General features: G+C 45.4%; 3 protein-coding genes and 1 long non-coding RNA gene across 5 annotated transcripts in view; 1 reads left to right on the top strand and 3 right to left on the bottom strand.

The window, feature by feature from the left end:
- Positions 1-2,513, bottom strand: part of LOC306817705 (filamin-C-like) — a 31,300-nt gene extending 28,787 nt beyond the window's left edge. The window contains 1 exon segment of the mRNA XM_079334808.1: positions 1,719-2,513. Within this exon segment, the coding sequence (XP_079190934.1) occupies positions 1,719-2,100 (382 nt within the window). The 5' untranslated portion in view covers positions 2,101-2,513.
- The window catches only part of sco2 (synthesis of cytochrome C oxidase 2), a 181,606-nt gene that overhangs the window by 163,384 nt on the left and 3,797 nt on the right, over positions 1-14,425 (top strand). The window lies entirely within an intron of this gene.
- Positions 8,606-11,157, bottom strand: LOC306818080. 2 transcript variants are annotated; one of them, XR_013778131.1, is made up of 5 exons: positions 11,021-11,157; positions 10,701-10,934; positions 10,474-10,608; positions 9,595-9,709; positions 8,606-8,870 (listed from the first exon to the last, which is right to left on the bottom strand). It is a non-coding gene; the product is annotated as an uncharacterized lncRNA (long non-coding RNA). The 2 variants fall into 2 exon arrangements; XR_013778132.1 differs by lacking the exon at positions 9,595-9,709.
- Positions 11,248-14,425, bottom strand: part of LOC306818095 (uncharacterized protein) — a gene marked incomplete at its 3' end in the record, with an annotated part of 3,887 nt that continues 709 nt past the window's right edge. Inside the window, exons 2-5 of the mRNA XM_079335468.1 lie at positions 13,083-13,303; positions 12,240-12,518; positions 12,071-12,145; positions 11,248-11,546 (exon numbers count right to left, since the gene is read on the bottom strand). Of these exons, the coding sequence (XP_079191594.1) occupies positions 11,248-11,546; positions 12,071-12,145; positions 12,240-12,518; positions 13,083-13,134 (705 nt within the window). The 5' untranslated portion in view covers positions 13,135-13,303. The remainder of the gene's footprint in view (positions 11,547-12,070; positions 12,146-12,239; positions 12,519-13,082; positions 13,304-14,425) is intronic.

Below are 14,425 nucleotides of genomic sequence, written 5' to 3'. Positions count from 1 at the left end.
CAGGTCTCAGGTCTGACCCCAGGTCTCAGGTCTGACCTGTGGCACCCTGAGTCTCTGTCTGTGGTTTGAAGTGGATCTCTTCTTCCTGGTTTCTCTCCTCGTCTATTTTCAGCAGCTGTTAGACGACTAAGAACAGATCAGCTGCTCTGCCATCAATCACCACAAACACCCCCCAACACACACACACACACACACACACACACACACAAACACCCCCCAACACACGCACACACACACACACACACAGTTCGTCTGCACACAGAGCTCGGAGAAAACTCACTCACTTCCTGGTTTGTCCAAGATAACAAACCAGGAGTGCTTCTCTTCTGCATGTCTCCAAAGCTGCTTCCATGAAATCCTCCCGATGTGAAGCACCGCGTAAAGAGCGAGGCAGAATCAGTGTGTGTGTATCAGTGTGTGTGTATCAGTGTGTGTGTATCAGTGTGTGTGTAGAAACATTCAGGAAGGAAGTTCATCCCGAAAAAAAACAAACTCTTCAACACTCCTTAATCCCCCGGGCGGATGATCCCAGGACGGCTTGTGAGCAGGCGGCGCCGTGGTTGAGGACATCATCAAGTCCTGCTTCCAAAGAGGTTGATTTAATGAACACGTCAGAGGAGCTGTCAATCAAACAAACGTCCGCACAGGTGCAGTCATGTGGACAACGTCGGCTCCTTTTTGTCCCTTCTGGGCCGCCGTACATGAGTGACTGTGTCCGCAGAGACTCTGTCCTCTGACTGGATTTGACTCTTCTGATTTGTTCTGGTTGACTCGGGACGTTTGTGAGCGGAGCTGGTGTGTTTCCTCCAGCCAATGAGAGCGCAGCAGGTGAGTTCAGGAGTGGATACAGCTCAGTGATTGGAGGAGATTCAAAGCGGTGAATATGACGGACGTGGACGTAGAAAATCTAATCAGAGTGAGGAGAAACAGCGAGAGGAGAAAGCTGCTTCTGAAACCAGGCTGAACCTTGTGTCCAGGCGTTTATCTACTTCCTGTTGGACAGGAAGCTGACAAACGCCTGCGGTTAGCACGTGTTAGCTTGCAGTGTAGCTACAAGCAGTAATGGTAGAGCACTTCCTTTGAGACACTCGGCTCGTCTGTTAGCTTCTCTTCATGAGTCGATCTACTTTAACTTGTCACAATAACAACGTCTCCACCAGCCGGAAGATTTCATTGGTTCAAAGAGGAACCTGAAGATGACCTCTGGTGACCTCATGAATGTTTCTCTCCTGATGGTGATTACATGATAATAATCATATTCACTGTTTCCAGCTCCTCACACACTCACTCCTTATTGTTGACTTGGTGATAGATAGATAGATAGATAGATAGATAGATAGATAGATAGATAGATAGATAGATAGATAGATAGATAGATAGATAGATAGATAGATAGATAGATAGATAGATAGATAGATAGATAGATAGATAGATAGATAGATAGATAGATAGATAGATAGATAGATAGATAGATACTTTATTGATCCCGAGGGAAATTCAAGACCTGTTTCATGAACTTATTTAAACTCTGTCTCTGACTCGTCTCAGGTGTCTTGAAAACTCACGACAAAGTAAAACACTCATCATCGTCATCTTCATCTCTGCAGCCTCATAACTCAACACGTAGCTTGTTTTTAAAGTTCGTGTTTGTGCGTAAAGTGTGCGTAAAAAAGCTCTCCAAAGAGCGCACGTGCACAGTGTGTTTGTGCATGACTCACCGATGGACACCAGTTTGATGTGCTCTCTCTCCAGGAACTCCAGCGCCACAGAAACGTTCTCCAGCTTCATCTGCCTGAAGTTCGGTCTGCAGTGATACTTTCGGTACATCTTCTTCTGGCTCAGCACCTCCAGCAGCCCGATCAGCTTCAGGCCGTCGCTCAGGTCCTTCTGCAGGTCGTTGATCCTCTTGTTCATACACTTGAGGTGCTCGTTGCACCACCGAGTGAACGTGTTCTGCTGGATCTTCTTCCAAGGAGCGTCCTCGGCCAGGTCCTTCTCGGTGGCCGGCATCTCCTCCTCCTCGTCCCCGAGCTCCGCGCTGCTCTGGAAGAACTGCGGCGGCAGCTGCTGCGGCTCCAAGTACCCGCTGCCGCTAATCATGGTGCCCCCCTTTTATAGCTCAAAGCGGGTGGGAGAGAGGAAAAAGCAGAGGAAAAAAAAAGAGAGAGAGAGAGAAAACGTAGCGGAGGGGCAGTGCCAGGCCGGCGGAGAGGCACGTCCCGCAGCTGATCCAGGTTCGTTTAATCAGTCCGCTCCGGGAGGGGTCATGGGCTCCTGAGGGGTCAAATCTGGAGTTCAGTCACAGAAGAAGAAAGGAAAAAAAAGTGAAGAAAAGAAGTTTTTGTTCCTCCGGACAGACTGGCTCCTGTGTCCGGGCGGACAGGCGCGGGCGGCGGGGTGGGAGCCTGGAGAGAGTCGGGACTGTGGTGGAGGAGAAGTGGATCAGAGTTTAAAGAGCTCTGCGTCACTGCGCTGGACTCTCAGGAATGCCCCCCTCCATGGCCATATACACCGACAGCCCGGGCATCCTCTGAGCCCTCAGATATCGAGCACACCGCTGATTGGGTGGAGTGATCGCAGGGGGGCGGGGTCAAGACCCGGGGCTCCGCAGGCACGGTGACACCTCGGAGTATTTTTAGAGGCTCTAAACCGGGGAGGGACACCGGGGGCCCGTTTGTAAAAAAGCTGCTCATAAAGTGGTGTGGAGAGGAAACCTGATGTCACCGATGGGCAGCCAATCGGATCACTGGATCAGCTTGGAAAAAAGGAAATCCCTTAATTAAGATGACACAAGTTTACTGAACATTTTTAACCCATTAAAGGCTGGAAGAGTGAAAGCTGTTATTTCCGGTTTTAAACTTTACAGATCTTCTGAAATATTCACCTGAAAGTGAAAGTCCAGACATCAGGCTCTGTGACTGAATTAGCAGCTCCCAGCTGTCACTCAAAGAGGCCACGCCCCCTATTCTACACCCTACATTTGTTATCATCCTGTGCTCATGCTCAGTCTCGGTCTCAAGACGTTTTTTAGTGACGACTTCAGGCTGTGATGACAGCTTTAAAGTCTGAGCTTTATAAAGATGTGGAGTAACTCTTTAATATAACCTCACTATAAAAAAACATTCAGAGAGACCAACTCTGCAGGTCGGCTCACGTTTCTGTCATCACGGGAGCAAAACAACCGATCTGAAGAGTAAATTTAGAGTCAAAGTGACTTCAGACGCTTTAAATAAAACAGACTGTTTATAGGTCTCTGACCTGAGAGGGACACATGGCAAATAATAATTAAATAGAGTTTTATAATAATCACAATATCAACAGGTCAGACTGCTTATTTAAACTCTGACATCAGGCCACTTATTTATTCTGCACTCAGCATACAGTGAGGTCAAAAACCCTTTTCTCTTAGCCCACCATAAAATGGGGAAATAATAAAAAAAAAAACATGGCATAACATGAATCCAAACATTAAATTATAACACATCACACAACATGAACAGAAACAAAACATTAAAGCAACAACGTCATGAAGCGTAACATAAGTTACCAAACATGATGAAACGCTTTGAACGTAACAGAAGTCGGTAATATTTTCATTTCATGTAGGCGTAAAAAAAAAAGGCCTAAAATAATAATATGTTAATATTAAATTTGATGAATGTTGGAAAATGAGAGAAAACATATTTCACATGCAAATAACCAAGAGGGACATAAAAGTCAAGGATCATCTGTTCTTTATTAGTCAGTTCATTTACAAAATGTACAGGCTCTTTAATAAAATCACCCCATTAAAAACAATAAACACTAAATTTAAACGTTAACAATTCTACAGAAACATCCAAAAGACGTTTACAGAAACAAAACTATCATTTACCACAGAAGCAGAACAAACAGCAGCACGTAGACGACATGCAGCGCCACTTTAAATCAGTTTAGATTTTAAAGCAGAGATTGTACAGTACACCTGATACCTGACTGAGACTAGCTTAGCGTCAGAGCAAACACACGCGACTCGCACAAACGCACAGGAAGTCGATCGTTACCGAATCGAGCAGAACAGAAATGTGAGAGGACGTCTGAGGAGTTCAAAAACAGTCTTGACGTTCAGAAGAAGACGTCCTGATCTGTGTTGTTGTTGTTCGTCTCCAGAGTCAGGCGTGAAACATGAATAAAAGTTTCATCTCCAGGTGCACCGTTAGCCTAGCTTAGCACAACGACAAGAAACAAAAAGTAACAGACATATGTGAAAACAAATCTAATCTAAAAAAAAACCCATAAAGCTACTTTGATTTCTACTCTTCATTTACACGAATGAGGTTTTTTTTACTTCCCCAAATGCAGGTTTTGTCCTAAGCTAGGCTAAAGGAGTTTTGCAAATTAGGCTATTGCTAGTTGCTATATCTACATCACTATCATGAACACATATTTACTAGTCTACTATAACCAAAACTAGCTAATGGCACTACGAACAACTGACGTTTAATGTGATTTGTGTGTTGATTGTTAGCCTGTCAAAGGCTAGCATGTTTTCGGTCTTTGTGCTAAGCTAAGCTAAGATGGACATATAAAAGCAAAAGAGATGAAACTTCAATCATTTTTAAGCTTTTGACTCTGGAGGACACAGATGATAAAAAGTTTTTAAAACCGTTTTTTTTTTTTTTTATTACGTTAATAGAAAAATAGTATAGATCATGGAAGAATTGGATCACAGCGCTCATGCTAACACTGAACATATTCACTGAGCTTCGTCTATACACACAGTTGACATCTCGAATCTACTCCACCAGTTTCATGCTAATGTCCTACTTCTCAAAATAAAACATGCGACACTGAACCGTCCGCAGCGAGCTAATGTTTATCTACTGAAACATGTTCCTATGAAGAAATAACCAAAAACTCTGCCTAAAAGTGACCACCGTGGTGTATTTGCATATTAGCTACAAGACAGATACTGTACTTAAAGTAAAAACATGTCACTTTAACTAGTCACTTCAAGGCGGATCTTATAGCTCACTAACTTTGACCAGGGAGAATGGCGTCTCGTGTCGGCAGAGCCCCCTGGTGGCCTGTTTTCAGCCAGCTAGCCCGTCTCTGTACTGTTTGATACAACGGCTAAGGCTAACAGGAAGTAGACAGCGATAGATGACGCTAAGAAGAGGGGTAGGTTTTTACACGTTGGAGAGAGCTTCAAGAAATAGTAGGCCGCAAGACTGACGCCATGCTGGTTATATTAATATGCTGTGTCTACATAATGAAAGTGCATTTTCACTTAGTGACCTTCGGTGGGCGCCAAAGTGCACCAAAATGAATTCCTACATATTGTTGCTTTAACAGAAATTATTTGAAGCCCTGCTGGTAAACATCATAATAACAAAACTAATTCCAAGCCACATCCTCTATTTCTACGGCTACATGAACGTGCGAATACGTCACTGAACAGCTTCACGACGGAATCATCCGCGAAAGAGCCAAAAAAAAAATGCAGCAACCAAGAATGACATTTCCAGAGTAATTTTTGCAGAATTGAACAAGAATCAGCCTAAAACTATTATTTGCACAGACCATAACAAAGGCAGTAAGAATAATAAAAAAGGAAGAAATGCATGTTTAGTCTTTACAGAGATTTGTTGACATGCAGCGTCCAGGAAGAAATTGAAAAACAGGCCAAATAACAATTACTTAGCATTCACACTTGTTGCAACTAAAGTATTGATTTTTTTTTTTTTTTAACTAACGTTCACTTTTTCAAACATTTACAGACATAATTACAAACTGCAAGACACCAGAAACATGTAGACCGCGTTTGACTCATAAAGAACAAATATGACTCGATGAAAAGACGACAACAAACTGGAGTATCAGATCTATGGAAGCCCAGTTACACCAAAAAGATCTCATAACATATTAGAAAAGATGTAAAATAAATAAAGTTTAAGTGCTATTTAAACATTGTAGCTTTTTATCGTCTTCTTTAAGTTTGTCTCAGACATCTGATGTTGATCATAATTTAACCTTTCAAAGTCAAAATTTTGATTTACGAAGAAATTTAATTAACGTTATTTTCAACAGTTCAACAAATTGTTTTAATGATTTCCTGACTGAAATCGGCATTAAAAACAAACAAACCTTTGTTCATCAGCACCCCTTTGTGTATCGTTTAAATAAAATTTAAAATCTTTAACAAATCAATGACAGATATTTTTCTGTCAGTTTCACCTCTTGAAAACGGGCTTCCATACATCATTATGTTCAGTTTCAACCAACAACAAACTCAACAGCCAAACATGCTGTGATTGGTCTATTTGTCTGGATGCTAAATTAAAGTAACAACACGTCTACCTATCGTGCAAACATGACATAAAGTTCTAAATAACACATGCTACGTACCATTTAATATTCTGGTATTAATCACAGTATATGAATATCTCTTCATTTTAAAATACGACATCAATAACTCTAAGATTTTAGTTCACGTCACATTAACAGCATCATCTGTCATGTAAACAGTCCATCACAGTTCCACTTCCTGCAGAGCGAACAGGCAGCTTTTATATTTAAATATTAACAGTATCGTATCACCAGTGCTCGTTTGTTTTGTTTTTTTAAACTGGAATGTTGTTCAGTCAGAAGTTGTTCATATTTGGTCAAATTATCAAGAAATATCACAGTCAGATAATATTCTCTATGATTGTTTGGTCACCACTTCATGAATAAACACAAATAAGGTTTATGCATCTAAAACAATGTTCATAGTACAAAGACATGATCACATTTTTAAACCGTGCCAAACACGCAAGCAACACACGTCATCTGACACGTGTCTGGAAAGGAAGACGTGAGGCATCTTTAAGTGATAAAAAAATAAAGAAATCAACAAAAACAAAGACAGAAAGAAATCTGTTTTATCTGCAGGGTGGACTTCTGATGTTTAAAATGTTCAGTGGGACTTTAAGTGAAACTCAAAGTCCTTCAATGGATCTAAATCAAAGTAAAGGCGTCCCACAGGGCTCTATTCTCGATCCTCTTTTATTCCACATAAAACATCTGTTAGACGCACAGGAAGTGATAAAACCACTTCCTGTGCATTCTAAGTGGTTAAATAGACTTCAGGGTATATCATCCGTATCACACACAAATAATAAAGAGCAGAACTATCTTTGTTTTGAATCATTCTGAATAAGAAATAAATATTTTTTTTCTGTCATCTGCTGACTAAAACATCATCTGCATACATAAACTACTCAGTTTACAGTTTACCTCAGAGAACAACCCTCGGTCCAGATAAAACAGAAAACTAACATCGGCCTCTAAAAACCTCCAGCTGTGCAAAACATCCGTCTAAAATCTAAAATAACTCCGACACGATCTGAGCTTAAAACTGGCACAGTGACATCAGTCACAAATAATCTCTCATTAAAGTGATTTAAGTCCAAAAAAATACTTTCTACCTTTTAAAAAATAGAGCTGTTTAACTTCTGTAGGTGTACCTGCTACACATGTACAAATACAGACATTTTAAATGGTTCTGTAAAGGGATAGGAAGAAACAGGAAGGAGGAGGCTTCACTGAGAAACCGACTGAAGAAATCGTCTTTTTTTGTTTTTTTTTGGATGAACACGAGAACACTTAAAGCAGGATGAACGCAAAGGAAATGTCATGAAAACTAATAAAGTTTTTAATCTACAGTCATCTCCTCTATACGGAGGAGAATTAGAGCCAGACGTGTCGAGGAAGTCAAAATATCGAGAATCCAGGAAGAAATAAAGGAAAGTTAAAATAAAGTTTTGTGAAGTTTCAACGTTTGGATTTTTTTTTTTTTCTCGAAGTGAAAAATGAAAATCTTCCTCCTCTCTTCGTTTTCTGTCTCCTGGCTCTATTCCTCGTCCGTACGTCTTCAAGTTAAACTCAGCGAGTGCAAATTATTCTTTAAATCCAGAACGGAGAAATAAGGCAAAGAATTCAGAAACATCCGGAAAACATCCGTCAATAAAAAGAACATCAGCTTCTCTCTGCTCCACATCGTCACAAACATCTTTTAAGTTTCACAAACCAAAAGACTCAAACCATGAAGAATCAAATAAATGTAGTTTACGGCTCGGAGGTTTCTGAATGTGCTGATGATGAGTCACAGCTTCTTCTTCTTCTTCTTCTTCAAGCTGCAGATTATGATGTTTTTATTTGTTTTATATGTAATTAAAGATTTCTAATGTTTTACACACTCGTACAGCTGAGAATCAGTCCAAACAAAACCAAAACAACTAAACAGCCGACTCACCTTTTTTTAAGGTCGTCAGGGTATCAGATTTTTTAAACTTCAGTCGATCTTGTTTCCTGTTCGAGACTCCAGTGATAATAAAATAGGTCCTACGTGGAGTCGTTTCTTGTTTTTTAATCCCCAAAGATTGCAGAAATATTTTTTTTTAACCAATTTAGAGGGAAGATTTGAAGTTGTGTAAAGCTTCGTTACGTGTAAATAAATGTTTTTGAAAAGTGAAGCGCTTCCTCTGGACTCTGGGATCATGAAGGATGTTTAAACCTCAGAGCGGATGAATACATCACACCGAAGCAACAGTGAAAAAAAACCTGCACGAGGACTTCCAGTCTCTCCCGCCATTACTCACTGACGTCCCGCGGAGGAAAACGTCAACGTCCTGGCCGTGTCGTCCCGGTGACAGAGCGATGCTAAAGCAGACATCATGCATGAGGGCAGGACGCTGGACGGGTGAATGCGATCCTTCAGTCCCACGCCTCCCCGTGAGGTCACTCTTCCTGCCTTGTCCTCAGGCCCTGCTGAAGCTGGGGACCACCAGAACTACAATCGCTGCCACGGCAACCGCTGCCACCGCCATGTTCCAGCCTTCAGTGTCGGTCTGAAAGGACAGGAAGTGATGTCAGAGGGGTCACATGTATAATATAATATACAAAATTCTCTTTTATTGTGAAGGACAGTTCTTAAAGGGGCGGAACGCTGTTGGGGGGAAAACGTTGATTTTAGCTGCTGTCTCTTTAAGGCCCCCCTCCCCACATGCCCGCTCTCTTCTGATTGGCCAGCTCTCTGGAAGCCGACGAGGGGGCAGAACGCTGCAGGGCTGCCAGCGGAGGGCTGCTCTATGTACGAGGTTTCAAGCGGCTCACGCCGTCTGGTGAAGATTCTTGGTTTGTTATCGGGGAACTGTGGCGTGATTGGTTTACCTCCGGATCTGAAACTTTGCCCACGTTCAGTTTGGACATCCTGTGAGTTTTAAAACGGCGGGATCAGCATAACAGGGTCTGTCTGCAGGGTGCGAGAGGAGAGGGGGGGGGGGGGGTGCGGAGCATGTCCCCGTCTGAATCACACAAAACCACGGAGCGAGCGAGCGAGCGAGCACGTGTCTGTGTGAGAGAGTTTAGTGATGAGTCATGCTGGCGGTGGATCCGTCCCTACACTCCCTGAGCCTCCACGCTCGCACCACAAAGGGGACCGCCCCCCCGTCACTTCACCACGACGGAAACCATCGAGGACCAAAAAGCCCAAACTTAATTCAGTGAGTCGTCTCCGTGCTGAGTTCACACTCCTCAGAGCGTCTGGTAGAGAAAAGAAGGGCGTGGCCATACCTGGTCCCCTCTAGGACGCCAGCTCCTCCCACCAGCACCAAATCAAGGCCACTATTACAATCATTCCTATGAAGGGGATGGAGAGAACAGGGGGCGCAGACGGACGGGTGCAGTTCTGGGGAAAAGACAAAAGGAAGAGGAGTGTAGGGGGGAGATGGAGAGAGAAATAAAAAAACCCTAAAATAATCAAGAATAGTAAAGTCGGAGCGTGCCGGGGGGAGAGGCGAGCACACGGCGAGAGAGAGAGAGAGAGAGAGAGAGAGAGAGAGAGAGAGAGAGAGAGAGAGAGAGGAGGCAGGCTGTGCATCAATAAGCATCAAATCGAGTTTATTGTCTGAACTTTGAGTAAACGATGAGAGGCGGGGACAGAATGACGTCAGAGATGCTGAAAGACGAGACCGGGACGCTTTGTGCTAAACGTCCACGTGTCGTCTTTTTAAAGATCTCCAAGTGCTGCTTCCTGCAAGCAGCACTGCATTGTGGGTAAAATTAGTCAGAAAGGAAAAACTACAACTGTGGAAATGAGTGGAGAGGTTTTAAACTTTGATTTGATTCTCGTGAAACTTGAGGAAGTGGCAGTTTGAGCACACGTGTAGAAGAGACAAGATGGCTGCTTTGACGAAACAAAAAGCAGCGACACAACGCTCCACAAACCAGCAACACGAGCGCAGCGGCAGGAAGAGGAAACCCATGCACGCCGAGCACACGCTCCTCTAACTTACCTTTCACTTCACTTTGCAGAAATATAAAATCTGCGTTCTTGTTGTCTGAACCGAAGCTGAGTTGCACGCCGTCACTACCTGTCCGAACACGCCGACCTGAACGAGAACGTTTGAGCCACGGGAGCCGTTTTAAAAAGCGCTTCTGCACGACTCTCACCTGTGGCTTCTTGCTCTTGAGTTTCTGAAGCTCCGCCCTGCAGCGCTGCAGCTCCTGCTCGAGCGCCGTCCGCTCGCGCTGGCTGTCGCTGTAGAGCTGCTGCAGCTCCACCAGCTCGCCTTTCAGACCGTCGCACTGACAGGGAGACACAAACGCAGGTCACAGACCCCGTTTGCTCGGGTCGGTACCAGGTCCCAGTCTGACCCCTTGTGAGATGACCCCGTTACCTCTCTCTGAACCTTCTGAGCCGTCTCCTCGGCCTCCCTCAGCTGCTCTTTCAGGGGCGCTCAGCTCCGAGCTGCGGACCTCCTCCTGGGCCGGGTCCTGGTCCTCCTGGGCCGGGTCCTGGTCCTCAGGACCGGACTGTGACAGGCTGATGTAGGAGTCCCGTCTTCACCTGGCTCTCCTGCTCAGGCTTACTGTCGCCCTCACCTCGGACTGCCAGGTACACATCGTCACGCCTGGACGCAGCCAGAGAAGAGAGGCGGGTCAAACACACACACAGGTGAGTCAGGAGGATTGATTGACAGCTGGTTGCACCACTCACGTGTCTCGCTGCTTGAGCTGCTCCACTTCGCTGTTCAGCTCTTTGTTTTTGATGCTCAGAGATCGCTGTTCAGCTTTCAGAGAGAGGAGCTCCTCCGTCATGTGACTCAGCTCACCTGAACACACACACACACACACACACACACACACACACACACACACACACGTTATAAACAGAGAGGAGTACAGGTGATAGGTGTGTGTGTGTGTGTGTGTGTGTGTGTGTGCTCACACCTGTGTGTGCGCGCTCTGGCTCTTGGCGCTGATCTCGGCTCTCAGCGTGGCGACCTCCAGCTCGTACTCCCGCGTGCTGCCCTGGAGGCGCTGAAGCTCCGCCCTCAGCTTGCACAGCTCCTCTTGCATGGAGGCGATGTCGTTCTCGCGCTCCGCCGCCGCCTCCTCCGCCGCCTGCTGCAGCATCACCACCTCCTCCTGAGCCGCACGCAGCTCCTCCAGAGCCTCCTCCAGCTCGCTCTCCTTCTCCTCCTCCAGCCGGTCCATCTCCTCCTGCAGCGCCCTCTGCTGGGCTGGAGGAGGAGCAGAGGAACGTTTTAACGAAGCAGGAGGAGGAAGTGTTTAAGTGCATAACCAGCACACTCATCCTGTCCTCACTTCCTGTTTCACTCGAGCCGTGACTCCCTCTCTGACCACCAGAGGGCGCAGCAGACCGTCGACTGACTTCAAACCTTTCTACCTTAAACAGCATTTTCTTAATGACCCCTGCTCTTAGGGACCGGGGGGCTGTGATTGGACGAGGGGCGGGGCCTGGTCACATGTCAATCACAGGCCTGACATACAGAGAGTCAGCAGGTAGCCTAACCAGCGTGTGATTGGACTGTGGGAGGAAGCCAGAGAGAACCCAGGGAGAACATGCAGACTCCACACAGAGAGGCTCCTGTCAGACGGGGATTCAAACCAGCAACCTCCTCTGCTGTGAGAGGACGACGTGAACCACCGTACCGTGAAGTGCAACTAAGCAACAATCTCTTTGAATCTGAACATTTCAGGCTCAGGTGTGTGTGTGTGTGTGTGTGTGTGTGTGTGTGTGTACCCTGCAGTCTCTGGATCTGTCTGGTGAAACTCTCGGCCTGATGAGCGCTCGCCAAACGCTCGTCCTCCAGCAGACCTGCGAGCAGAGGAGGACAGAGGACACGGTTAGGTCTTTCATTGACTCATTAAGCATCATGTTTCCCTCTGAGACGAGGAGCAGACGTTCTGACCCTGCAGCTCCACGAAGCTCTCCTCGTGTTTTTGGGAAACCTCTCTGGTCTCCTCCAGCTCCAGCAGCAGCTGTAACATCTGAGCTCTCAGCTCCTCCAGCTCCTCCTCCTCCTCCTCCTCCTCTCCGCCGGGCCCTTCCTCCTCCTTCTCCTCCTTCACCTCCTTCTCCTCCCCGTCTCCCGCCGTCTCCTCCTTGTCCTCCAGAGACTCCCTCTCTTTGGCCGTCAGAGTGTCTCCTAACTTGATGGGTTTGTCCTCCTTCAGCTCACACAGCTCGTCTGCGGACAGAGAAGAAGACGGATCAGGATCTTTTAAAACCATCTGACAGGTGAAAAAAACCCCGGAGCCCTTTCATCGTATCGCCCTCGTTATCTTGGGTTAACGATCCATAAGTCCAGATCCAGAACGAGATGTTTACTTCGTTAACAACGCTAAAGGAAGTCAAATCAAATGATTGTCTCGTGGGCGCCATTATACAGGTTATGAAGGGTTCAAATCCGACCTCTGACCCCTCCTTCTCTCTCCAGCTGTCCTCTCTAATAAAAGGCAAAAACATGACTGCATGGATGCATGTCCTCTTCGGGCTGCCGTAGATGGACTGAACCAAACTCAATTTAAAAAACTCTCGTTTCTGCTTCGACTTCGGATTTCTAAAATTAAATAAAGAAATAATTAACCTGACGTTGCGTTTTCTGAAAGATTTGTTCAAAGAGCCTTAAAGCAGTTTCCTGCACAGACCTTTCAAAAGCCTCTAATGTAGCATCTGTGCATGCACTTAATAAAATCATGAAATATCTATGAGCCTCTGTCAGAAGCATTACTGTAAAAAAAAAAAAACTGACCGGAGGAGTCGAGGACTTCCTCTATGAGGGGGGGCAGGCGGAGTCCGTCCATGTTTCAGCTGATGGAGCGGAGACGCTGCTGCAGAGAGACGGAGGCTCACAGCTCCACACAGAGGCGTGAGGCGCGGGAAGGACGAGGCAGACGCAGCCTGCGAGGGACGTCACGCTCCGGGGAGGCCGAGCCGCTGCAGCCCCTTCATCCTGCTGGAGCTCAGAGATGACTGAGGACGAGAGGAAGACGGAGGGGGGAGGAGGATGTCAGAGAGAGAGAACTGCGACACACCACAGCTCCACCGATACTGCAACACACAGGCCGATACTGACACACACACGAAGACAAGTCAAGATGCTGCTGAGATCCATGAGCACACGAGGCCTCATGTTTCCTATCAGCTGTCCAAATGATCAAAAGACAGTTTTTAAATCTTTTCAATGTTTCTGTTTCTTGGTCGTAAGAAGAAAAAAAAAAACCTGCAGAGAGACTCTAAATGTCTGCTGGACATCCAACACTCACAGACGAGTAAATCCAGATCGCCTGTCCAAAATCATGCCGCTCTTCTTTAACATGATGACTACCCATGATCCTCAGCTAGCTGCTGGCTTTGTCGTCATGGTAACAGCAGCCGTAGCTATCATTGGACAGCTAACAGAGGCAGGACCACATTTCTAGGTTGGTTTAAATTCGAACCTCGTAAGACGGCCGTGTAGGAGAGGACGTGCAGGCGACCCGACCTCGGTGGAGGGAAACGGATGGATGGAAAGTCCTGCATGTCGCCTTCAGGTACCACGAAGTCACGATGCGGGATGCTACTATAGTGTCATTGTTGAACTCGAGTTAGCATTCATGTTTTTAGCTCTATAAAGATGCAGCTCATTTGCAGCTGAAGTTTAGATGATTTCGCTGAGTTACTTCAGTCCTGCTCCGTGCTGCCACCGGTGGAGAGAAGAAGTACTGCAACAGCGTGACAGTTAAATGTCACGTTATCTTTTTTCTATAACTCATCTGGTTATAAATGAAACGCTGACGCCAAAATGTACATTTAAAATAAAGACTAGAAAATACGACTTCCACATATTTAAAACCACAAAGACACGGAGCGCCCTGCTTTGTCCACAGGAGGCGCCAAAAACCACACGACCTGGCAGGAGCTTTAAGTACGTCTGAATCTGCAGAATATCCAGAAACTAAATGACTGCAGTATGAAATAAAAATGCATGAATGTAAAGTATGCGTTTAAAGAAGCGCTAATATAACCTAATATAATATAACCTAATATAATATAACCTAATATAATATAACCTAATATAATATAACCTAATATAATATAACCTAATATAATATA

This window comes from Symphodus melops (assembly GCF_947650265.1).
Source record: "Symphodus melops genome assembly, chromosome: 22".
Lineage (NCBI taxonomy): Eukaryota > Metazoa > Chordata > Actinopteri > Labriformes > Labridae > Symphodus > Symphodus melops.
The sequence above is the reverse complement of the archived record's forward strand: the minus strand, read 5'-3'. Positions and strand labels throughout refer to the sequence as shown.